The sequence below is a fragment of the Lytechinus variegatus genome, chromosome 5, assembly GCF_018143015.1.
Source record: "Lytechinus variegatus isolate NC3 chromosome 5, Lvar_3.0, whole genome shotgun sequence".
In the NCBI taxonomy this organism is placed as follows: Eukaryota; Metazoa; Echinodermata; class Echinoidea; order Temnopleuroida; family Toxopneustidae; genus Lytechinus; species Lytechinus variegatus.
In genome coordinates, this window is record NC_054744.1 from 13,290,191 (window position 1) to 13,316,846 (window position 26,656).

Below are 26,656 nucleotides of genomic sequence, written 5' to 3' on the forward strand. Positions count from 1 at the left end.
TAAATAAAATATTTTGTTAAAAAAAAACAGTCAATCGTGTTAGATTGTATTTGAATAGTCATGATAGTCTTACGATTACAATAACATCATCAAAATGATTATCCGATTATATCGTATTTCATTATGATTGTGTGATAACGTTGAGGAAAGATCAGCTCAATTGACCAGTGTCAAAAAATAATAAGTGTACCGTACGCAATATCTGTTTGAATCAAACGAAATTACACGAGCAACAAATGGAAACGTTTTCAAATTCCATGAACAGAATAGTTTAAAGTACTTTGATAAGTCCTTTTCTAGATTCCAACAATTTTTCAAACCTATAGAGACATGCGGTCTAGGAACCAAGTCACACCATTCAATCCGAATCCACACTTATTAAAGCCATTACGTTTATTTCAAATGTCATACCATTAATCGGTTTGGAGTCGGTATTTTTGGTGTGACTATCATAATGGATTATAAATTAGATTACCGAGTCGAGGATTGTGGCTTCTAAACTCGCCATGGTGTGCACTCATCTGATGATTTTAGATGTAAAACAAGCGTTGGCTCCGAACTGCACAGACTACTACTACCAAAATTGGAGTCGAGAGACTTTCCGTGTGAATTGAAGTGCCACCACCAAGATCGGTTATATGTAAAATAGCTATCGAAATTCTAAGCTTCTGCTTGGTGAATTTCATTATATGTAACATTGAGTTGTAAACCTAAGTAAGGATATAAGCTTCAAGTACATCATCACTTTATTCTTAAAACAAGATAGGGTACATCATAAAAAAAATCAATAATGCGAGTGCGAAGCGCGAGCTCATTGTTCCGATATTTTCATGACTGTATTTAAACCGGAAAACTGCCAGTGGAAGATTCTGAAAAGTTGTGATCATAAATAAGATACATGTATCTAATTTATTAAGCGCGAAGCGTGAGCTCAAATTTAGAAAAAAAGGCCTAAAAAGTGACCTAGCAAAGACTATTTGCAGTGACACGTGAATAGCATTATGTCACCATTGCGAGAGCGAAGCGCGAGCTGAAAATATTCCAACTCGAAACTGGCATTCTAAACTTTAATATAGGGTGGGTATCTATAACTAAGCAATTGGTGCGACTGCAAAGTGCGAGCTAAAGAAAAAATGTTTTCTGACCTGAACATTGAAAATTATAAGCATTTTGTGTAATTATGAACAGGACGGGTATCTACTGAAAACTAGCCATTTTTCTTTTGTTGTAATTTTGCAATCATTAACATGATGGGTATCTTACTAAACAGTTTAAGCACGTTTTTTTTAATGAAAGAACAAAGTATAGCCTACAAAATGAGAAGCGCGAGCTCATTTTTTAAAAACTTTTAACAGAGCAAGCTGTGTTTTATACGTACACCGTTTTCTGTAATCATGAACAGGATGTATATCTCGCTTAAACAAAATGAGCAGAATAATCTACGCCTATAATGACTTGAAAATTTGATATTTTAGCCCCACAGTATCCTCTTGAGCAGAGCATTATCTCACCCAACACGCAACGCGACCGCGAAGGGGCAGTTTTTATATGTCCTTAACGTTTTTATGTTTTGTTCCAATATCCATTTATTTCATTAATCCATCTTTCTCCTCTTATATTTTTTCTTCTCCGTGTCCGTTTCACTTTTTGTGTATGTCTCGCCAATGGGGAGGGGGCGCAGCGGCAGCTTCGGCCCCCTGTTTCTGAACTTGGGGGATGTGCTCTCTCATGTTCATACGAGTTGAACAGGTCATTGGGCCTACTCATCATTTCAAGGAAACTGATATATATGAATTATCAATTCCAATATACCACTTAGTTCCGTGTCACATTGTAAATCTAAAACTTGCACCTTTTCATAAAATCTCTCTCGCTCTCGCACTGATCCTCTTTACAATACATGATATCATATTCATGTACGACTCCATTCCCCCCTCTCTACAAATAGACGTATCTCTTCCTTATCATTCACTCTCTCTATCATTATTTCCTTGTTTCCTTATCTTTTCTCTGATTGCTATTATTATCGGTTTTTGCCTCGAGTAGCTTGTTAAAAAAGAAATGCCATCGCCAGAACCAGCTGCATTTCTATCGATCATCCCGATCTAGCGGTCATTTTCTGATTTTCGATCTCCTTACCCCGACTTGGTTTTTATCGAGCCGAGGCAGGAAGTAAATTATAAGAGATAAAAAAATATTTCAGCGACTTTATTTCATGTTTTTGTCACTCGGCAAGAGTCGCTAAGTTGGTTAGTAACTTACATCAGTGACGCGGTGAGCCAAAACTGTAGATGGGGTGTCGCAACATGGCGTATGTGGGACTATTTCTCAAATTTGCGAGCGGGCGGGAACATTTTTTCGCCCTTTTTAACTGAAAATTCGCGATCGATGTAGACAGTATTCACCAAATAATATCATTTCTCACCATTTCTTTTTTCACTTTTTCTTTTCGTTCACTTTCTGCTTGTTTTTTTTTCTTAGTCGTTGAACTTTTTTTGGAAGGGAGGAGGGGGGGGGGGGGGGACCAGAGCCAAAAGGCCCCCTCCAATCTGCCTGTCAGTTATTCACATAATTCTAAACTCGGTGTTTTAAGCATGGACAAAGTTCTTTTTAGAAATGAACTGCAGCCACCATAAAGATTAAACATTGCTTCCTTTATGAAGTTGTATGTGACATGTCAATCATTTAAGTTTTAAGTATTGCCCCGTATAAAAAGGCAGAATTTGTTGATAACCTTTATAGCCAATAGCAATCAGCATTACGAAGAAAGCGGAAGGGCAAAATGCATATATCTTTGAGTTCAAGATCTAGATGTAACTGCTCAGGTTTAAGCAGATTGAAATCTGGTGAATGTAAATATAGTGACCGTTCGAAGGCAAATAAAGGAAGTGAATCGCTGCACATTCAATTCAAGGACTTTGGTGAAGCATCTGTAGAATCAATTATGAATAAATTTATACAGAATGTAATTAATTTTATGATGAAAACATCATCGGTATCATGACTCCACAATCGTCACCATCTTCAAAATGACAGAAGGAATACAAGGGTATCTCATGCCAATCATCATCATCATCCTCCCATTCCTGGCGCGTGTTTCATAAAGCTGCCAGGAAGTAAAGATCAACTTTAGGAACATTCCCTTCTAGACACCATCAACTTCACACATAACCACCACTGACACTACCTTTTCCAACTTTCTGCAGTTATCATAATTAATTGCCACAAAATGGAACTTAAACTAAATGAAATTTATAAACATATAAATTTCATCTTTTATTTATTTTTTTGCTACATGTATATCTTATTACAAGAATGTACATTTTATGACACAACTATAAAAATGACCACATGCTTTATACATAAAATTTCTAAACCTCCGCACAGCAAACAAAATATATAGCCATGATGAATATATTATTTAGCAAAATGGACAGACAAGATTGTGAATAATACATTTCAAGTACATCTTAAATTGGCAGTAATTGCATTTTTTAAAATCATTTCATCAGGGTAATTGCAGCTTGTATTTCACAATTAAAAAAATTACAATGTCCATTTCAGGGGGAATTTGGCTAGATTATGACATAAAATTGATTTCAATAAAAAGTACCTTCAAATGATGATGACAGCAGTGTTTCAATTAAAAAAAGAAAGATTGGAAATGTGCCTTTAATAAATACTTTTTTTACTGTAAAGTGCTTGTGATTTAGAACAATTGATGAAAAGATACAGGCAACACTCAAACTGCCAATGGGTCAGATGCATAAAAAGTAGCATTTGCTTCTGCTAGGCTTTTGCTTGGCTTCTGCTTGATTCCGTATGCATAAAATGAGTGAGCAAATGCTTTTGCTAGTAAGCTCAAGCAATTGCTAATTGCCTGCTAGCATTTTCTTTAAAGATTAAGCCATTGCTAAAAAGCATATCCATAAAACAAACATTTAGCTTGTGCATTTAAGCACTTGCTTGGTTTTTTTCAAGCTCCGTCAGAGCAGCTTGAGCGTTTGCTTGATCAGGGCGTTCGCGTTCTTTAACCACATTTATGCACCTGAGAGAGAACCCCAAGGTATACCGTTGCCTACATGTACATGTTTTCTTCTTAATAAGTGCAAACTAAATGCCAAATATATAAATTAATTGACAAGAAACAAGTTAATTAGAAACCACTGCCACACCTTTGTGTTTGATTCCTGTCTTTTCTGTGAGTCGTGTTCGCACCAGCGTGATGTCGCTATTGTTCAAACCGCTAGCAATTCTTTTGTGAAGGCAAGGAAAGGGTTCCATCACTATTAAGGGGTTGAAATAAAGCAATTGCTGAAGCATGATCTTTTGCTTGGCGAGCAATTGCTTGTGCTTGAAGCAATTGCTACTTTTTGTTCATCTGAACCAATGGCTTATTTTCAGTTAGCTGATCATGGCATTCATTTTCAAAAAGAAATCAAAGGGGTTCGTGCATGGGAGGATTTTTTATATATTAACAGATGCAATTTTTGTCAATTTTGGAGAAAATTAAAATATACCATGACTTAAGTGAAATAGAAATCAATCAAAACTCAAGTTTAGTGAATGAAAATTGCAATATCAACAATGGACCAATCAAGGATGCATGAGTCATCTAAAAAAAAATCCTGTAACTCATAACCATACAAGAAGTAACCAATAAACTAAGCCTCCTTCCAGATTATCTTATGAAAATACTACAAAAAAAATCTCTAATTTGAGGTTTAATTTCATTCAAAGTTGACAACTTTCATTATCAATTTCATGAAAATAAAACAATGACAAATCTCTTATGAACAGGGCAAACAACAACAACAACCGTGCACACATATTCTCTTTAAAAGACAAAGGCTTCTATGTCAGGACTACTCACAATATAACTGCCATAAATCTCTTGTTACAGTCTCTCCTTTTATAAATTAGAGCAGAGACTTTGATCTCAGTACAGTTTGGATTGTTGAAATATGACAGGAACTTATAAAATATCTTTTGTGTAGGGATAACATAAGAGCGGGATGCTCAGGGCATCTACAAGAATTATACATGTATTACCCAGATTGATCAAATACAATTGGAATGGAGTTAAAATGCATTAAAGGACAAACTTTAAACCTACTTATTAAACTTCTGTATTTAGTCTTCCCTTGTTTATTAATAATATCCAACCAGATAGCTGTCTTGTCGCAGCTGGAAATAGTCTACAATATATCCTTGTTAATTTGCTAAATAAAACCTTGGTACTTTTACTTTTTGGGACATATTTTGGGGGTATGTCTTTCGCATGTGGCTAAAGATAGCATTAGTGTTGTTAATGAGAACTATATTTATTGCAATACTGAAGTACAGAGTCCCAGAAAAAGTTGAATTGACGTTCCAGCTTGAATTAAAAATTCAGCAGAGACCTAGTGAACACTTTTGCTGTTAGTCTGTTAAAAAAAGTTGTTTTTGCTCCACCTGGTCTCATTTTTTTGCATGAATTATGTTCATACATGTACAAAATAATCCTTGGGTAATATCACATGTGGGGTCCATGAAGATGATGGGGTCAAAGGTCATCTAGGGGTCAAAAGGTCAATGATATGAGGTCATGCCCACCCTAGCTTTTTTGAAGTTTTGTTCAACTTACTCTCATTTCTGTATTTCAGCATCAATTATAATCATACTTGGTACAAATAATCATTAGGTAATACCACATGTGTTCATGAGGAAGATAAGGTTAAGGTCAAATGTCATCTAGGGGTCAAAAGATCATATTGCATACTTTAATGATCGCAAAATCAAGCAAGACTCATGGTTCGCGACAGACCTTGTATCATTTGTCACCCTAGTTTGTGAAATTTGAGAATGACTGAATTTCAAGATAGAGGCATAGAATTGAAATAATTTCACCAAATAGAGTTGATATCATTGTTAGTAGAAGCTATGGCCAACAATTGCTGACAAATTGATGAGGGAAATTATTCATCTTTCACTCATCTGCTTTTTCCCAGTCACCCTGTACACATCGCTTAAAAAACCTAAAAGGGGCAGAGGGGTGGGGGTGGGGGAAGTCAGTATGTAGTGCAGAATGAGTGGAAGAGTAAGGGGTACTATATTTAAAAAGAAGGGGGAGATAGAGGGGAGAACAAAAAAAGAAAAAAGGAAAGAGGGGAAGAGAGTAGGAACAAATAAGAAAAGTAAAATAGGAGAGGTGTAGGATGTGTAATGGGTGGAAGGGGAAAAGTGAAAGAGGGAAGGAAATGAAAGTTGAGAGGGGGAGGATGGAAATGGAAATATGGAAATAAGGGATACAGCCACAGAAAAGGAAAAAGGTGAGGGATAGAATGAGTTACAGGTGGGATGAATTCATCTTTTAAAATATTTGTCTTCAATCACTATGAACCCATTTTGAAATGTGTTTTTCTTTTATTTATAACTGTATTCCTAAAAGATGTATATGCAATAATTAGACTAATTATTTTTCCTTTAAAATGCAAATTCTGTAATTTATATATTTTTTTTCAAAAAATCATGTTCTCTTTACATATTCCTCCATACCATTACTATACATAAATTTTGTCTAAACATGATTTTTTTTTAAAATCAGTTGTAAAAATAATATATGTGTAAGATTACATATTTTGTAAATTATCATGTAGTCAAAGAAGATTAGAACCTTTACATGAATAAAATAATGATTTACTTCAAATGAGAAGATTGCAATGGCAATTATATATAATTGCAATTATATATACTTAAATTTTAATCAGTTTTTCATTATCAATAAAATCTAAAATAAAATATAAAAATAAATTCAGTAGACCAGGTAAGATAATAGACCAATTACAATTATATATAAATAAATCAAAGTTTATCTGAAAAGTGCATGCAATAAATCTTTTGCAGAGGCAAGTCTGATTCGGATATCTGAATAATATTACATTTACATTAAATGTCTTTTTTTAATGGCCATGTTACTTTACATCATTACACCAAATGGTGACTTCATCCCTCCCCATTCATCACATAAGTCCCAAATTCAGGAATATTATATTAACTAGAATTTTAATTCGTCATGAAGACGAATTAGGTGATCTGTCTCTGATTTTCATGATCATAAATACAATCACCATATTAATTGAGATCAATACGATGCTCATACTGAAAACTAAACTTTTATTACGAAAAGAACATGTTGAATACTCTAAAAAAGAGGGAAATGAGGATATGTGAAATACATGTAGGTGTATAGGCGATACACATTGTACATGTTATAGGCCTATTAAAAACGATTTTAACCTACTTTATTGTGCGATATTTGAACTAATATACCTTGTAATGGTGATTAAGGAACATTTGCGAAAAGTTGAAAAGAAAAAAAAAAGAAAAAAAATTTATGTCCACTTTTGGGTTCGAACCCTCGACCTTAAGGATGCAAGTCTGGTGCCTTACCAATTGAGCTGCACGGTATCCCATAGACTTTACACATAAGCAAAACAAGAGGATCTGAAATCCAACTTTGCAAGTGAAATACGGGCATGATCCCGGCATCTGATCGGAAAACGAAGACCACATTTGCGATAGCTTACAATCTCAGCTACAACATACTCAAAGCTCAGAGAAAACCAACAAATAGAAATGGAGATATGGCTCGCGAAATAGAGGAATGTAAAATCCAGTTTTGAGAAAAAGTCATTTCCCATAGAGATTGCACACAAAATGAACGAAAATGACATGCCTCTATAACTTGCCACTTTTGAGGATGATCCGATCCTTAAAATGTAAATATACCCATCACAATAGAAAGAACATGTCCTCAGCTACAACGTAGAAAAAAACTGAGCGAAAATTGACAAATATTTACAGAGTTAGAGTCAAATTTGCATAATTATGATGACGTCATAAGTAGCAAAATGGGAATTTTGAGTTCCGACGCCATTTTGATGACGTCATGATAAAATTTCGGGTCAAATGTGACATGAAATCACATCTCCCATCCATACTCTATTCGAATATGAAAAAAAAAATGGGGGTCAACGGACTACCTTAAGAGCTATAATGAATTTTGTATAGGCATGTTTTTGCACAAATATTGTCTATGGTTAGTGCGCGCGCGCGGGCGTGCTGTAAACTTTGATGGAGGCTAATTCCTTTATTACTTGTCGTAGAAGGTTGATCAAGGTATCAAATTGTTCAGAATTATATTCTCGGTGCATTGATATGAAAAAAATGGCAATCCAATGTTTTATAGTGCCGTTACGCGCGGGAACGTGCGCGTAACCGTGCGCGCGCGCAAATTTTTGAAATGCTTAAAATCACCTGAAACATACTCTACTTTGGTCAAAAAGCGATTTTTAGCATTTTTAAATTTTGACGCGCGCGTACGCGCACGTCGTGACCTTTTCATGACCTTTGATGACATGGACAGTTGACCCTTGACCTGAAGTTAATGTGATGTAAATATGGTTAATTTTTGATAATTGATAATGAAGATATGATTGATAATGTGATTTTACAAAATGGCGTCTAGATGACGTCATGATGACCTTTTGACCTTGAACTTGTTTCGTTCACATGACATGATAAGTCCCCATATCTGATGATATTTTGAAGATAATTGATGATGTAGATTTGGAGATTTTATGGTAACAAGAAAAGGGTGGAAAAATAAAAATTAAGAAATAAATAAATAATAAATAAAAAAGAAAATTCTTACGAAATTAATAGTTGATCTGTCGATTGACAGATCACCTAATTATATTAATATTTATCAATAATCACAACAAGGTTCACAGTACGCACAACCTGACACCTTTCTCAATAGGAAAACTTGGTCAGAAGAAACGTAGTTAACATGAAAATGAATCAGTTTCTTGCACAGGTCATGAAATTCACAGTAAACAAACCACTTGCAAACATGTTTGTCCATCACATTAGGAAGTACTCCCCTTGAGTCATATTAGAACGTCTTTGGTAAAAGATGACCTTTACTCACTTTTACACTAAAAAGAAGAAAACAGAACAAAGTCCTGGGTCATGAATCTTTGGTTGAAGTTTTCCTGTGCAATGGACTACCAGGAGGTGTACCATCTCTGAGAAGCACATCCTCAACCTCTGACCTTTGTCGCCATGATCCTGCAGAAGAGAAGACGGGTCTCTTTTGAGAGGAAGAGGTGGCACCAAGAGGCCTCCTGCCTCCGGCCGTCTTGTTCTGGCTTGCAGTTTCACCCACATTCCCTGTTTGATGATGTTGCTTCAGGTCTTTCAGGGCCTTATCTTTGGTCCCATACTTAGATTTCGCTGTTGGGTGACCTCCATCCCTGACAATGGGTGGCCTTGTCTTGTAAGCCATTGATACTACAGGTGGAACAGGGTATATCACCGGTGGAGACTCACTTTTGGAATGCCGAATCTTTCCGTGAGTTCTCATTGGACCATAAAGCGTATGAGCTCTGGTCATCTTAGGCATCGGCAAGCTTTTAGGGACTCTATCATTGGACGGGGGCAAGTCCACGCTGTCAGTGCCGACTAGGCTAACGGTGGGAATGGTCTGTTTGGTACTGCTCTCTATCCTCTTTGAAGAAGGGGAGGAGGATGCTGATGATAAGGGAGAGGCCTTTCTACTCTGTATAGCCACATGCTTGTCAACCACAAACTTTCCTGTGAGGGCTCTATCAGCATCACCTGAACCACTCATTGCACTCATATTATACACAGTTGGTTGGTTCTGTTTTGAAACAGACTTCTTTGGTATGTCTATGCTTCCCATTGTCTTGGATCTTGACAAATAAGTATCTCTTTGGCGTTGGGGATTGAATTTTTTAGAAAGTTTTTCTGTCTTTGTAAAAGATCTGTCATGCTCCGTCTTTAGACTTGCATCTTTGTCCATAATTTCTGGCTCTCCAGTAGAGCCCATTGGTGGAGCCATAGCGGCAATCTCTGTTTCATCTGCCTCAATGTCATCATCCGCAGATGAATCATCTGAACTCTCTCCTTCATCCCTTTCTGATTCCGCCACTGTCACTTTGGCATCGACGCAATCATCTTCTCCTTGCACCTCGGCCTTTGCAGTCCGTTTCCTCTCAGGAACCCTAACCCCAGGAAGCTCTCGTGGACGACGGACAGGTACAGGGGTGGAGGAATAGAATTCTTCAAGGGTCAGAGTGGTCCCCTCGCGAGCAAGCCTGTACGGTGGCCTTAAGGAACTTTGAGCAGGTTTGGAGACAGCACTGGTCTTGTCTGCACAGATCTGAAATACGGAGAGAATGCAAAGATATTGAATGCACATACACGACTTCATTCTGGAATCACTAACAGCCACAGCATCACAGGAGAAAGGGAAGGAAGAGTAAGATTAACAAGATGCATATAGAAAATAAAAGAGACCAGACAAGACAACAAAGGAGCAGAAGATTATGAAAAGGAGACAAGGGAAAGAGGGTTGAAGAAGAAGAAGAAAAGTAAAGAGAACCAATTGGATAGGACAAGAAATTAGAAAGATGGGAAGAGGAGGAATAAGTAAATGAGCCATAAAACTACATAGAACAGATGACAAAATCTAAATATATATCATTCTCATCATCCCATTTGTAAAATTATCTCATTTAAAACCTTAATTTACACAGAAGGGAAATCACAAACTTCTACAGATCAAATTAATGGCTTGTTCTGAGGTAATACACGAGGTACAAAAAACAGTACCTGAATCTAGTCATAATTCATACCTCATCAGACATTTCCCAGACATTGCCAGCCCTGTCCTGGAATGCATCTATTCCATCATCTGTTTCCATGGTGATGAGGGTATCCAAATCTTCCTCCTCATCTTCTTCTGAGGTGTCTGAGTCTTCCTCAAGAGGTTGTCTCTCTGTACATGTAGAGATAATAACATTAATAAGGATTATCAATCATGGCTTATAGGTGAGGGTTCTAGAACCAACCGTTGTGTTATTTCCTTCAGCAAGATATTGAACTATATTGTGCTGCACTCAACCCAGGTCAGGTGAAGTGAATTAATATGATACGTTACGATAACGAAAAATATGATACTTTACATGAGTAAGGATCTGGTAGAAAAAATTGAAATAATTCTAAATACCAATTGCTCAGTTTGTGTAATTTTTGTATCCCTTTTCCTTGATGTTAATTTATTATCATTCATGCTATTTGTATTGATGCATGTATATTGTAATTACATTGTATGCAACTCTTTGTACAAACATGCAAGTGGGATTGATTTTGTTGACAATTTAATGACCATTCGGGGGTCAATAAAAAGATCTGAAATAAAATACATAGCAGGATTAATTTCTTCAAAGCGACAAGCGCTGGAAACAGCAGTATGAGCTAGAGCTGCACAGAAAAATATAGTGTGCCATTGAATAGGCAACTAGATACATATAATTGCTGATTTACAATTATATATCATCATTCAGAATTCATTCAGGAAAACCCTCTTTGAAATAATCATTCTAAATTGATTTGAGATGTAAAATTTTTATTTTATAATTAGTGAGTTTAAATATGGTTTATAAACAGAATTAAAAAAATTCAGTTCCTAAGTATTCGCTATTAATGAAGAGTAAGGATACTTTTCGGCCTGGCACATGACGTACCAACGTCTAAGTGCAATTTGCCAGCTACTGAATATGATGGCATCATGGATTTTCCTGCAGCTTATTTATGCAGATTGAAGCTTGAAATATTGCCTATTCAATAATTGTGATGTACAAATGGAATATTGAAATGAAAGAGATGTTAAAAATGGTAGTTATTGTCCTGTTTCTGGCTATCCTCATAAATCAGTCATACAAAATACAGTATGGAAATATGATCTGTAGCCTTCTCCGGTCCTTTCACACAAAAGGTACGTATATTACAAAACATTTCAGCGAGAACTACGATGTACATTAGCCTTAATTCACCCTTTCAGAAAACCCTCAAACAGTCCAGTTTGTAGGTGATAAAGCCACAGTTGAGCAAATCATGAATAAGAACATTTCCTAAAACCAGATCTGAATAAAACATGACTGATTTATTTTCAATGAATGGACAATGACCCGTGCATCACTGATTGGCAATAATTTGGCTTTTTCGAGAGGTTTTTCTGTGGGCCTAATGAGACAGATAGCAATGCCTCAAAGTGACTCCTAATAAAAACAGCCCAAGGGAGTTCCCGTTGCAACAAAAGCTTCATTTTCCAAGCCCCAGTACAGGACCAACGAACTAAAATAACTGACACAGAATGAAAGGCTTTTAACCTACATAGTGCAACAATTACAGAAGATTACAAACTTGTTTCCTTAGCTATGGTTCGCTCTAATTGTTGCATTGCAATTGACCTAGATCGTTTGGATAACAAACAGGAGTCGAGGGCCTTGTCAGGAATTCACTGGGGATATCGATTCAAATAGGTCTTTTCATTTCTCGTCGACCATATGAATGTCTATTGATCAAACTTAAGTGATGCGGATACAGGTCACCGATACCTTACAGTTAGGGACCACTTCCTCTTTATTCGCCACATCACCGCAAAATAGCGCCGACAAAAATGGGATGCTACGCAAAAAAAAGAGATCACAGTTTAACATCGTTATGATTTTGTTATCTTTATACAAAAGAAAACTGGGACAGGAGAATCATCTGACTTTCTTGAAGTGGGAAATAGGTTAAGCCTTTCATCTCTTTAATTGGTCTGTCCAAGCCACAGTTCATTCACATGGGATAAGTCACTATGGATAGGAGAGGATAGGGTCTTCGTTCATAGACGCATTATAAAACATATGGTCCATGAGAAGATGCATGGAATTGATTATGAATGGTCTTGAAATTTCTTGGATAATACAGGACCACAATAATTCTAGATGAAATAAAGGGGAGGGTCAAAGATTTGATGTAGTGCTCACAGTAATATTTGTTCCATGAATGAGACTACTTTTGCTCAGATAGAAATCATTGCCAGTTCATACATTATATCTGTAAATTCAATTTGAAATAGCCATTTAAAAGATGATATATATTTCATGAATGTCATGTAAAATATGTAATTATGACAGAGTATACTGTACTGTAATTATTTGAAATTATCATTTTTTGTTACCTAAATCAAATGAAAAAAGAACATTGATATAATTTTATGAAACATCATAACGCACAGTCCAATAACATACAGCCAGGTATGCTGCTGTTAACAATGAACTGTGAGAAGAGACCAAAGAAATATTGTTATTATATAAAAAGAAATGTTTGCAATAAAAATACAAAGTACAAATGTCTGTGACACCGTATGGGCAGAGACTAAACAGGATGTAATTCTTCTGACTCGGTAATACTTTTAATAGAGATTAATGTGATCGTAAATGTCAGTCTGCAACATGGATGGATCCATCCTGATTTCATTTTTCAGGACAAAGGTCTATTATCCCCCATCACCTAAACCATTTCCAATTCGTTTGATATCTAGCTTTAGCTGGCTATGAGTAGACTTAGAAATATATACTGTATGCTATATGTACATGGAGGAAAATAAGTAGTTTTAGCCCACATTTTAAAATTCTCCTGTGCAGGCAATCGTACACTATGTAAAGGAAAATGAAACGGGTAGGGATTAAAAGCAATAACATGAACGACACGGTAATTGTTGATCTATCATAAAAACAGTGTTATTTATAAAATATACTGTTCACCTCATTTGATATGATAATCCTATCACGTTACATTTACTTACCAGCAAATACCTTGACAAAAACAGAAATAAAAAAAATTGATCGACCCTCAAACTCAAGACATTGTGCCTCGATATGAGCAAGAGCTACCTAGGTATAATGGTCAGTAATTGTGAAATGAATTCCAACATTTTATGAAAACACAGACTTAAAAAAAGTTCTAAGCAGCGATTTTTCGAACCAGTAAATATTTCAATTAACTGCAGTATGTCATTTATAAATTCTCAGAATTCTCAGAAGCTGAAGATTAACGAGTCGATGCCAGTTGTAATCAGAATAAGGTACATGTATGTTACAACAAGGTATGTTAAAATAAAACATTGTATCATCAGATAAGACCGCCTGGGTAGTCGTAGATCTAAGGTCAAAGGCCATTACACCAGTACCTTCCACAATGCATTTCACCTTCCTCTAGAATGCGCATGCAAGCCAAACAATGAATGTGAGTATGTAAATCAGAACTGAATACGTCATCCTTATTACCATTACAATCGAAGCAATCATGCATTAGATACATGCTTTTCTTTCTGACTGCTTGAAGTAAGATCCTTCACAAGCTTATGAAATACAAACAGGTCAAAGAGTACACCCATAATGCATTGCAGCAATCTTATTTCAGGCTAACACAAAGCTTCGCATTACGCATCAGATTTTTTCCTTTCTTATCGTTTATTCTACACATAGAGATACTAGTGGTATGCGGAAGCGAATGATGTAAAAAGTGTATTCAAAGACTTCAATCTTCCTTCAATTAAAATGTATGATATTATTTGACCATCAGCGAACCAAGCAGTTCAAAGCCAACTTCATAATGAAACAAATAAATCCAATTATGTATCTTTCAAACTAAGATCAAGAATGCAGAAGAAAGAGACAGAGAGACAAACAAAGAGAAAATGGAGCATAGGCGGATCCAGGGGGGCCCGAAGGGCCCGCCCCCCCCCCCACCATTGGCGGAACAAAAAAGAAAAAAAGGAAAGAAAGAAAAAAAGGGGGAAAAGAGGATGGAAAAGAGAGGAGAAAAAGAAGAGGAGGAAGACGAGTAAATACAATAAGATTAGGGGAAGACTTTGTAACTAAAAAGAATCTTTCATTTCACCATATAAAATTTTCGCTCGTGCTTCATGCTCGCATTGCCTGTAAGGTAATTTTCATTGTAAATGTCAGTCTGCAACATGGATGGATCCATCCTGATTTCATTTTTCAGGACAAAGGTCTATTATCCCCCATCTCCTAAACCATTTCCAATTTGTTTGATATCTAGCTTTAGCTGGCTATGAGTAGACTTAGAAATATATACTGTATGCTATATACACAAGGAGGAAAATAAGTAGTTTTACGATTGTGCAGACAATCGTACACTATGGAATAGATAAGGAAAATGAAACGGGTACGGATTAAAAGCAATGACATGAATGATACAGGTAATTCAAAGCCAACTTCATAATGAAACAAATAAATCCAATAATGTATCTTTCAAACTAAGATCAAGAATGCAGAAGAAAGAGACAGAGACAAACAAAGAGAGAAAATGGAGCAGTGTGGGGAGGAGAAAGACAAATGGACAAGAGCCTGAAAAGACAGAGACATAGTAAACAGTAGAGAAAGAGAGAGAAAAATAGTAGACAATGACAAAACAATAGGGACAAAAGGATGTACATTTGAAACAACTAAAGAAAAAAATTAAGAGGGCAAACATGTCATAAAGAGCAAAACTCGACTTAAAAATCTGAAGAAAATTAAATGTATAAAGCAGGGCAAAACATATCATCGAACAAGTAAGATAGGAAATTATAACCTGACCTCGGAATACAAACAAAGTCATGTCAACAAATATGAGGAATAAGAAAAGATTGCAATATTGCGAGAAACACTTGCATAACAAGAGACTAAAGGGTGTCAGATATTAGAAAATAGCAAGTAGATTATGACCAAGAGATAAAGTGCATCACCAGGTCAAATACCTTATCTCTAAAACCTTGCTATCAAAAATAAAGAAGACACCATTGATACACAAAATAATCAATTTTTGTTCCAGAATAATGACAGGCCTAACAAGGGAAAGTGTCAGAGCGTGCCAGCCTCTCGATAAAAGAAAAGAACCCCTGTTAAGTGAAGACGAAGGGGAGACACAGTGCCATGGTAGCCCCGATGGGCAAAACACGCAGCGAAAAAGAAATGAAAGCTGACGGATAAAACCAATATTGGAACTAAACGTCGCTTTTATTCTCCCGTCCGAACACAAGCGGATATTAGTAAGACAGGTAGAAGAAAGCATGACCTTTTGGCGATCGTGTCAGAGAACCGTTCATCTCTTCCTGCAACATTATTTTCAAACAACTGTATGCCCCGAAGGCAAGGGACTGGGGGATTTCTTTTGAGCAAAGTGCAGCTTAACTAGGACTGTTCATTGTTCATATCTTTACAAATGTATAAAATAATAATATTGCATATTCTGCAGATGAAAGCCTTAGAGAAGTTTGAGCTCCGAAGGCAGAGTTCTTATCTCTATCATCGCAATGAGTGATTTTAAGAAAGGTGTTAGATGTTGGTGTTGGGAGAATACATCATAGCTACGAAATATTCTTTGGGCTAAGAATGAAACTTATTATTCATATCTTAACACCGAGTGATACTTATAATATCAATATCAATATGTTTTATGTACACGGTGCATATAACCCCGGCTTAGCGTGTGCAGCTACCCTAATTTGGCAACATCAAGAAATTACTTCCTACTGGATACCCATTTATTACACCGGTCGGGGGTGCTACATAAAGCTGTTTGTAAGTTAAAGGCGACTTTTCAGAACAGCTGGTGAACCTTTCTTACACGCTAAACCATCATTAATGAACATTCTTGTGTATACTATTTACCACAAAAAAGGATCATTATCGTTCTTAAAGTCGCTTTAAACTTACAAACAGCTTCATGAAACACCCACCTGGATAATGCCTTGCAAAAGGATAAAACACCAACACCAGACTTCAACACCCAAATACCATACTTGGCATACGTGGCTGACATGAAACTTCCCAATATATTTACAATATTTCAATGCTTATATGGCACTGAAAGTCTTATCTTCATCAAATCGTCTCTCAAAGGTTAACAAAATTTATACTTTATGATGATTGCACAAATAAGACCTATACATCCTCAACAGGTTGCAAACCTTGATAGCTAATAAGAATTATAGCTGAATTTTATAACTGATTTTTTTTCAGTTAGTAAGATCAATGCAAGATTGTTTGTTTTTATTGTCATGGTTCATAGAACTCCTTATGCAAATTATGTTTACGTTTGAATCATAAGTCAATGTCTCCTGACATTTAGACCAGCAAGACCCATGATGAATACGACATTGAATTTAATTGAATTCCTACGTGCACACGCCCTGGCAATGAAAAAAAAAAACAGGGGGAGCCGCACGGACAAGAGGCGGACCAAAGTGCATCATGGGTCATGTCACGATCTTTAATCAAATCTAAAATGCAATATTTGAATTAATAACGTCATGGTACATCATTGTCCGCGTCTTTTGATCCGGCGCTTTTTTATAAGCCAACATGCCTCGGTGGCATTACGATCGGTAATAGAAATCAAAACCCCGACCAAGCAAATCAATGCCGGTCATCATATTGTCACGGACGATAACAAAAGAGACAGCAATCATATGTCTATTGGTCATTCTAGATTCCTTCTCTCTATCGGTCTGTTCTTCAATTGGCTGTCTGAAAGGCATGCAATGATGACAACAGCCCAAGGGTTGTAATTTGTGACCGCCATAAGAATACTGACGGACAACTGCACTATCCTATGCCCTCTAGGTTACAGTACACAATATACTTTCTTTTTATCTATTTTGTTTTATCCTTTATCCTCTCAATTGCGTCAAGAAAGAGATGCAGAGAGGATAATTCATCCTCTTTATTCTGTTCCTCCCCTCTTTTATTTTTTGTAGTTCATACACAAAGACTTGTGAAAATTATTAGGGCAGAATATAATGGAAGTATTGTATCTTTTAAGTGTTTATTCTCCTCCCCTTTCATAGCTTCCAGGGAGTTCGATTTCTTTGATCTTGAGCGCTTTTTTCTGCATAAGGTTCAATGAACTGCCTGCTATTAAGGCATTCATTTTCAATAACACAAGTTTTTACAGTTTCTAAGGTACTATTTGCTTAACACATTGACTTCTGGAACTGAAAAGCTTCTGTAGAAAGATTCAATGATAAGATGGCCAATTATTATTCTATAAATAGCAACTAACAAAATACCAATGCAATCTGAATTTCAAGAGCTTTCTTCTTCTTACTTCAATTAAGCCCAAATATATTCTACATATTCTACAGAAAATGTGCGTTAAAGCACAATCACCATATCTCCAACAGATTACAGACAATAGAAAATCAAGCTATTATTCCACTTCATGCCTACAGGTTCTCAACATACCCAGTACAATGAAGCAAGGCAGTGATTGACAATAAATCCCTAAAATTGACCAAATTCATGATAAAAAATGTAAATAATAGATTTAATATCAATAAAGAGTACAAAGAAAAATACGCTTTTGAAAGAATATTATCTGAAAAATACCTTCTTTGCAGAAAAACGGCAAGTATATCACTGCTTTTTTGGATTTGTAATGCTAATTGCAAATGCCTGTCTATGCTAGACAAAATATTACTGATTTTGGAAATCTCAATTACTTTTACACAATCAATGTCAGTTTTTAATTGCACACTTTTCAACTTCTGGTGGATTTAATGTGTTTGTCTGAGACTGAAAAGAGGAATGGGTTTTAATTTAGATTTGATCTCACCCTGGATGTTAAAAACCCTTACATGGTTTATTAACCATATAATGGGTGTAGAATAAGGCAAATCAAAATTGCTTGCTGTGGCACAACAGAACAGACCCTTGTAAAATCTGCTAACTTTATTATTTTTCAATCCAATCTGACCCCAAAGAATAAGTTTGTTGACCAACCCTAACATTCATACAGTTTCTCAATATTTATTCTGTTTACAAAATAAAGTTTATACAAATTGACAAATGATTGCAGAAAAGGTGGATTTATTATTCAGGATCTCTATTTTTCTTACACGATATTAAAGACCCAGACCGGACCCAAAAATGAAATTGACAAATTATATACCAATCGAAAGCTTATAAGCTACTAAATACAGCATTGTGAGCTTTATTCATTTTCACCCTTCCCAGCTGAGTATTTTGCTTTAGAATATTCCAATTATCGGGCTTCGAACCCGGCTTAGAAAATAGGCTTTATTGTGCTTTTCAAATGCCTCGAGACCGTGACGTCACGTTGTGTAAGAAGCGTCGCGATTCCATAGGTTTGTACACAGAAAAACTGGGTTATTTTTTTGCTTTCCAGATTACGCATTTCATTTTTTTCACTTCCATCACAGAGTGATATCACATATATTTTTTCCTACATGCTTAAATTATGAAATCTACAGTTTTGAACTAGTTTTTGCCATATTTTATTTCCTACTTATTTGGCGTAGATTTCAAATCTATCTGCATTCAGATTATGTATCACAACTTTTCCTGACATAGCAATTTAGGCCCAATAAGAGCCAAACAAAGAAGTCACAAAAAAGGCAGTGAATAGTTGTAGGTTTCCATCAATTTCAAAAGTGAATAATTGTGAGTGCCATTTTCATCTGAAAACGAAAAAAAAAATTGGATTCATAATATAGAAATGGAAGAAAATACCCAATGCTTTTGTACACAAACCTATGGAATCGCAACCCTCCAGACACAACATGACGTCATCCTTTCCAGGCGACGTGGGGTGCTCAATCGAAGCGTACTTTGGAGGAGCAGTTTCTTTGATTTTTATCTAATATTTCTAAAAAATGGAAGGAGATGTATAGAATATTTTTGGTATATTTGTATTGTATGAATCATTGCCTTTCTTTTAATATATGATTGTTTTTACACCGGTCAGGGTCTTTAAAGACAGACCGATTTCATTCTTTTTACCCTTCATTTCAGTAAACAGACATTATTTTTAAACCTTAAGTTCTAATTACTTTTTAAAGTCAATGTTCACAAGTAGGTCATTCATGCTTTATTCACATCTAGAAATCCTCATGAGTGTTAAAAAAGTAGCGATGGTTGAAACCTACTTTGTATGAATTTAGGCCCCAAATGATGGGACATTATGCACAACTATGCCATTGGGTGGAATTATACTGTATTATTTTGGTATGATAGCTCTTTTAATTTCTTACAAGTCTTCTTATTTTCTATTCTACTGTCTTGAAGAGTATTTTTTTTACAGACCTGGTTTTCCTGTGATTGCTGCTGTATGCCATGAACCACAGGAAACCATGGCAACGGAACGTCCTTTCAGGGGGATACCAACGGGTCGGAATACCTTCTGCGAGGAAGGCTGGTCAGTCTGTATAACATGACTGCTCTTTCCCCACATGTAGAGGGAGCCATCACCTGAAAATGGAGAAAAAGAAGGAATAAACACTTTCATGGAGTTCTGTTATCAGATAATAATAATAATGTTTTATTTACCCAGGGTAGCCACTTTAGTTAGGAAACTGCTCTACCAGCGGGCCCTGCATAACATAACATGTTATCATTACCCTTCTCCAATCTAAATGCTGAGCGCCTAGCAAGAAGGCAGAAGGTCCCATTTTTATAAGTCTTTGGTATGACTCGGCCGAGGATCGAACCCAGGACCTCCCATTCATGAGGCGGACGCTCTACCGCTGAGCCACCATGCCCGACATTAAGATAAAAATATTAATGTCAGAATAGTAATGACATCTATTTCCATTTTAACAATAAATCATTTCCCCTTTATAGAACAAAATGAAGAACAAAAAAAAATTCTTCAGAACAGTTCATATACATTTTGTTGGAGCATCCAGTTTCCCTTGATCATCAATGCAAATGGAGACTTTAAAGCATGAAATAGAATCCTGATATTTCCTTATCTTTAGCAAATGAAAAAAAAATAATGCAGTAAGCATTTGATTATCTGACATCAATGCAGAAGAGTAAATACATTTATTTGAATTTCAAAAATCAATCATATTTTTTTCCTTTACACAAAAGAATGAGGAACCATAAAAAAATCTTCAGAACAGTTCTTGTTAGAGCATGCATTTTGCCTTGATCACCAATACAAATTTAAGAAAACATATTAAAAGTATGAAATCCTGGCATTTCATAATTTTTTGCAAATAAAGTGATATTGTAGTAAGCATGTCAAAAGAGACTTATCTACTAATGGAGGGTATGAATTTTCAAATCTACAAAGTACTCTATGTCTCTTCTTTTTTTCTAACTGTTGCATTTATAAAAAAAAAAACCCAGCATTTTAATACGATGCAGGAACTGATTATTCTTGCAATTGACATATCTCTCTTGCCGACACAAGACTGAAGATCTCGGGCAAGTAGTCTCTGGCGATTAAACTTCTAGCTTGATGTGCAGCATTAGCACGGATCACACTCAAAGTATGCCCATTGGCGTAGGGGATAAAGAAATACACTTTTGCAGAGAAAAAATTGATTGATTTCGCTCCCATTATCCAGTCCCTCCGATATAAAGGCCAGGCGGGCATACTCTTTATTTCAGGCCACTCACAGAAAATCTTTTTCAAGGATTTAACTTACATTTACACCTTGGAAAGTTTATTTTGCCTGGCTTTATATATTTTGCTTCATCCATGTTAATCCACTTCATGCATATAGCACAAATATTCTGTCCCCTAACACTTCAGAATGACATAAATCATAGCATATTGAAGGAGAAAAGAGGCTGCGTGAGCTTACCATTATGTGGAAAATGAGAATGAGATCTCTGCGAGGGAAGTTTATGTTGAGGGATAATTTTCATAAAAAAGCCTATTTCCCTGACTGCCTTGCCTTATTACTAGACTGAAAAGGAGCAAAATAATGTGAGCTAATCCAGTGAAAAAAAAAACAAATTCATTCTGGATTTGATATGAAAAGAGTGTTACCACAGGAATTTCTTTATATATTTTTTTTTATATTTCTTTAGCTATAAAAAAATTGTTAATAGGAAAGTGGACGCATTCATGTATTTTCTCATTCTAATCTCATAAGAGACGAGCCTCTACAGATATTAGTGTTCCAAGTAGTTAATGGTGTGAAGTAGGGATTAGGGAGTCTGTATTTATGATCTGTAAAATTCTTTTTAATTTTTTTATTCCAAATATACAATAAAAAAGACAAAAAGCATGCAAAATTCTAAAATTGTATTTAAAAAGGGAGTCCCAAAGTTCTTGTGAACACTTTGATACAGTGTTAACTTTCTTATACACTTTTTAAAATATTTTAACCATTTCATTTCCTTAAAAAAATGTCTAGCATTCCCCTTTCCTTATTCAAAGTTTTAAGTGATATATTACCTGTAGAATGATTTTTACTTGCTGTTGCAGTATTTTTCAGTGCTTAGCTGGCAAAGCAGAATTATTGAGGTTTTGAGATGAGGATGGTTGATCAAATAACAGGGAAACACATCACTACAATAAACATAATTTTGCTCAGGGAATAGAATAATTACACACACTTATTAAAGGTCAAGTCCACCTCAGAAAAATGTTGATTTAAATCAATAGAGAAAAATCAGACAAGCACATTGCTGAAAATTTCATCAAAATCGGATGTAAAATAAGAAAGTTATGACATTTCAAAGTTTCGCTTATTTTCAACAAAATAGTTACATGAACGAGCCAGTTACATCCAAATGAGAGAGTCGATGATGTCACTCACTCACTATTTCTTTTGTTTTTTATTGTTTGAATTATACAATATTTCAATTTTTACAAATTCGACGATTAGGACCTCCTTGCCTGAAGCACAAAATGTTAAAATAATGGAATTCCACGTGTTCAGGGAGGAATGAAACTTCATTTCACATGACAATGACGAGAAAATAAAAATATTTCATATTTCATATAATAAAATACAAAAGAAATAGTGAGTGAGTGATGTCATCAACTCTCTCATTTTGGATGTAACTGGCTCGTTCACATAACTATTTTGTTGAAAATTAACGAAACTTTAAAATGCCATAACTTTCTTATTTTACATCCGATTTTGATGAAATTTGCAGTGTTATGGTTGTTGATTTTTACTCTTTTTATTCAAATCAAGTTTTTGTTGGGGTGGACTTGTCCTTTAACTTTGAAATACTCCTAACAGTGTATAATTTTTCATAATGCCCTAGATGACGTGCATTATTTGTATACTATTAACCCAAGTTTAGAACCAAGTTGGTGTACCACTGCCCTTGATTTATCAATGCCATGTTCTCTCTGAAAGCAGTCGGTCCTCTGGTATCTTACATACATGCCACTGGCCCGTATTCTGATAGCAGGTTTAACTTAAACTCAGGTTTAAAGTTGAGGTTTAAGTATGGATAGCCAATTGTTACATAAATCACTAACAGTAAGAGATATCATACTTCAGCTCATTTGGCTCTCAAATCATTCATAATTGTCTAGGAAGTATATATAGATTATTGTCTTCACCATCAATGAGTCAGGAAAGAGCACAGCAAACATACAAAACATACAACTTAATAAAAAAAATTGATACCTTTGGCTTCCCATACTTAAACCACAACTTTAAACCTGAGTTTAAGTTAAACCCGACTTCAGAATACGGGCCATTATGTTTTATTAGCAATGTTGAGTTCATACTTGTAAATTACTTCCGGTTTCACTAAAATCATAAATCCATGTGTGAACATAACCATTTGAGGACATGGATTTAAACTAGACTTGTGGAAGTCATATCCTCTGACATGAATAATTCTGTTGGTAGCAACAACACTCATTTCGCTGGTATGATAGAGATAGAGGTAATGTCCAGCTTAAATCCTCTGAAGAACCCCAGACAGCTCCACTTGATTAGGCTTCACACTTTATAGACATGATCATTTGTTACCTTACAATGTATATTTTCTTAAGTGACCTGTTATAGATAAAATACAATCTAGTACAATAAAGAGCGATGTTAAAGGAAAAGTCCACCCCAACAAAAAGTTGATTTTAATAAAAAGAGAAAAATCCAACAAGCATAAAACTGAATTTTTTATCAAAATCGGATGAAAAATAAGAAAGTTATGACAATTTTAAATTTTCGCTTAAATTTACAAAGCAGTTATATGCACATCCTGGCTGGTATGCAAATGAGGAGACTATGACGTCATCCACTCACTATTTCTTTTGTATTTTATAACATGAAATATGAAATATTGGAATTTTCTCCTCATTGTCATGCGGAAAAAGTTTTATTCGTCCCTGATCATGTTGAATTTGATTGTTTTAACAGTTCTTGGTTCAAACAATGATGGTCATAATTGTCAAATCTATAACAAAAATGTAATATTTCATAATTCAAATAAAAAGAAACTGAATAGTAAGTGACATCATCGACTCTCTCATTTGCATATCACTGAGTTGAGCATAGAACTGTTTCATGAATGATAAGCGACATTTTAAAATGTCATAACTTTCTATTTTCCATCCAATTTTGATGAAGTTTCCAGCATTATTCTTGTTTGATTTTCTCTATTTATTAAAATCATCTTTCGTCAGGGGTGGACTTGACGTTAAGTTGAGGAGAAAGAATAAGATAGGGGGAGGAAGAGAGAGGGGGGGAGGAATGGAAATGGAGGATTGCGAATTAAAAAAAGAAATAAAAAGAAGAGGCAAGAGAAGGGGAAGTAAAAAGCATCAAAAGAGATTGAGAAAAAATATGAAAATGCATAAAGAGGATGGAGAAAGAGAGCAATAAGGGAGGTAGGGCAGACGGCTGTTAGAGAAGGCAATCAAGGGGAGATGGCTTGGTGATGATGATGATGGTTGTGGTGGTGATTTTGTACATGAATGATAAAAATGATGGTGATGATGCGATGATGTTCATGATGATGATGATGAAGATGGAGATGAGATGATAATTATGATGGGGGATAATGTTGATGCTGAAGGCGATGATAATGATGACAATGACAACAACTATGAAAATGATAATGACGACGACGACGAGGACGGCAGCAATGTCAATGATGATGACGATGACTACAAAATTGATGGTAATGATCAGTCAGAATAATTACAATAATTACCAAGCAGTGCAGCACTGTATGAATCTCCACAAGCCACTTGTGCTACTCTACCAGGGAAGACACCATCCACCAAGGCTTTTGGTTGAGCGAGGTAGGTTACATCTTCTCCATGACCAAGCTGTCCATCCACCCCTACTCCCCAAGAATAGACTGTTCCATTTGCTGTAAAGATACAGAATGCAAATGAGCTATGGCTTATTCTATTAAACAAAATAGGGTTGGGCATGAGGACAGCTGCATGACACTAAAATTCCTGTTTTACAAAAAAGTAGTGAATGTTGATCTTTTTGACCATCTATTCCTCATGAAAATCGATATTTCAAATTTTATATAAAAAAAAGGCAATATGAACACTTATCACAAAAATTTAGTGCTTGCATATTATCTAGCTGCATAGATGATCCTGAAAGTTTAAATCCATGTCATGCTTGGGAAATGGCTTAATAACAATAAGCACATTATAAACAATAATATAGTTAATAACGAGGCTTTAATAGGAGGAAATCATAATTTGTCAACAAATAATATAGTTATGTTGATATTGATCGGGATTCTGGTCAAATAAAATTCTCAAGTGAAGAAAAAATATGAATATAGCTTATTCAGACATAGTCAGAGAAAGGGGGGGGGGCAAACAGACATGCACATACACACACACACACCCTCAGATGCACACAGACAGAGAAGGAGCATAATTTTGTAGAACACAAACAACTCAATATCATCACAAGATGGATACATTGATCCCTATCTCAAACAATAAATGGCTTCTTGGGTAAATAATTATGTTCATAAAAATCTACCCCTAAAGATATACAAATAAGTGTCAATAAAGTAATAAGTTGCAAATTCATAGTAGGGGTCTTGGAAATTGGAAAATCATAGTGGTGAACCCTCAGGCAAGGCATCTATCTAAAGTAGGTTACCTAATCCAAAAGAGTGTTTATAAAGCAAAGCAACAGATCCTCTACCCATTCTAAGAAAGCAAGAACATGTAATTAGCATTATGTATTGGCATCATGATTGCAGACTATACTGAAACATTGTGTTGAAATGCTAAAAAAACCCCACTGAAATCAGCATAGTACAGTTCAACTGAAGGTAACCTGAATATTGAAGAAACGCTTGTCATTGATTCTGTTCTTTTCAATATAACTATGGCAGACAATAGTTTCACATTCATTTTTTCACACAAGAAAAAACATGACGAGTATCACGATGCATCAGCTTTAAGAGATACAATATAGTAAGTGCTATATCAAACAGGACATTCAACTCACATAAACCAAAGACTATATTTTTTTTAATTATATTTTTTTTAAACAAGACTTAAAGTTTGACTTAAAAATTATTCACTCATTAAAGGTCAAGTCCACCCTGGAAAAATGTTGGTTTGAATAAAAAGCAAAAAATCAAACAAGCATGATGCTGAAAATTTCATCAAAATCGAATGTAAGATAAGAAAGTTATGACATTTTAAAGTTTCGCTTATTTTTCAAAAAACAGTAATATGCATAACTCAGTGACATGCAAATGAGTCAGTCGATGATGTCCCTCACTCAGTATTCCTTTTGTTTTTATTGTTTGAATTATACAATATTTCATTTTTTTTACAGATTTGAAAATCAGGACCAACTTGACTCAACCATATAGTAACAATGGTAATTTCACATGTTCAGGGAAGAATTTATTGTTGTTTTACTTGACAATGAGGACAAAATTATAGTATTTTATATTACACATAATAAAATACAAAAAAAATTTGGATGAAGTCACCAGTCTCCTCATTTGCATACCAAACAGGA

The 26,656-nt window shown here is 35.3% G+C and overlaps 1 protein-coding gene across 1 annotated transcript; it reads right to left on the minus strand.

The window, feature by feature from the left end:
- Positions 1-8,741: 8,741 nt before the first annotated feature.
- Positions 8,742-25,077, minus strand: LOC121414890. Its single transcript, XM_041607940.1, has 4 exons — positions 24,852-25,077; positions 20,016-20,180; positions 10,704-10,846; positions 8,742-10,228 (listed from the first exon to the last, which is right to left on the minus strand). Exons 1-4 carry the CDS (start codon positions 25,075-25,077, stop codon positions 9,014-9,016), a joined length of 1,749 nt encoding a protein of 582 aa, XP_041463874.1. The 3' UTR covers positions 8,742-9,013.
- Between the last annotated feature and the right edge of the window lie 1,579 nt (positions 25,078-26,656).

Coding starts and splice junctions, on each gene's coding strand:
- LOC121414890 (XM_041607940.1), bottom strand. CDS start 25,077: ATGCCCAACCCTATTTTGTTTAATAGAATAAGCCATAGCTCATTTGCA. Junction 20,181..24,851: donor ATACAGTGCTGCACTGCTTG/GTAATTATTGTA, acceptor CTCCATTTTCAG/GTGATGGCTCCCTCTACATG. Junction 10,847..20,015: donor AGCAATCACAGGAAAACCAG/GTCTGTAAAAAA, acceptor CTACATGTACAG/AGAGACAACCTCTTGAGGAA.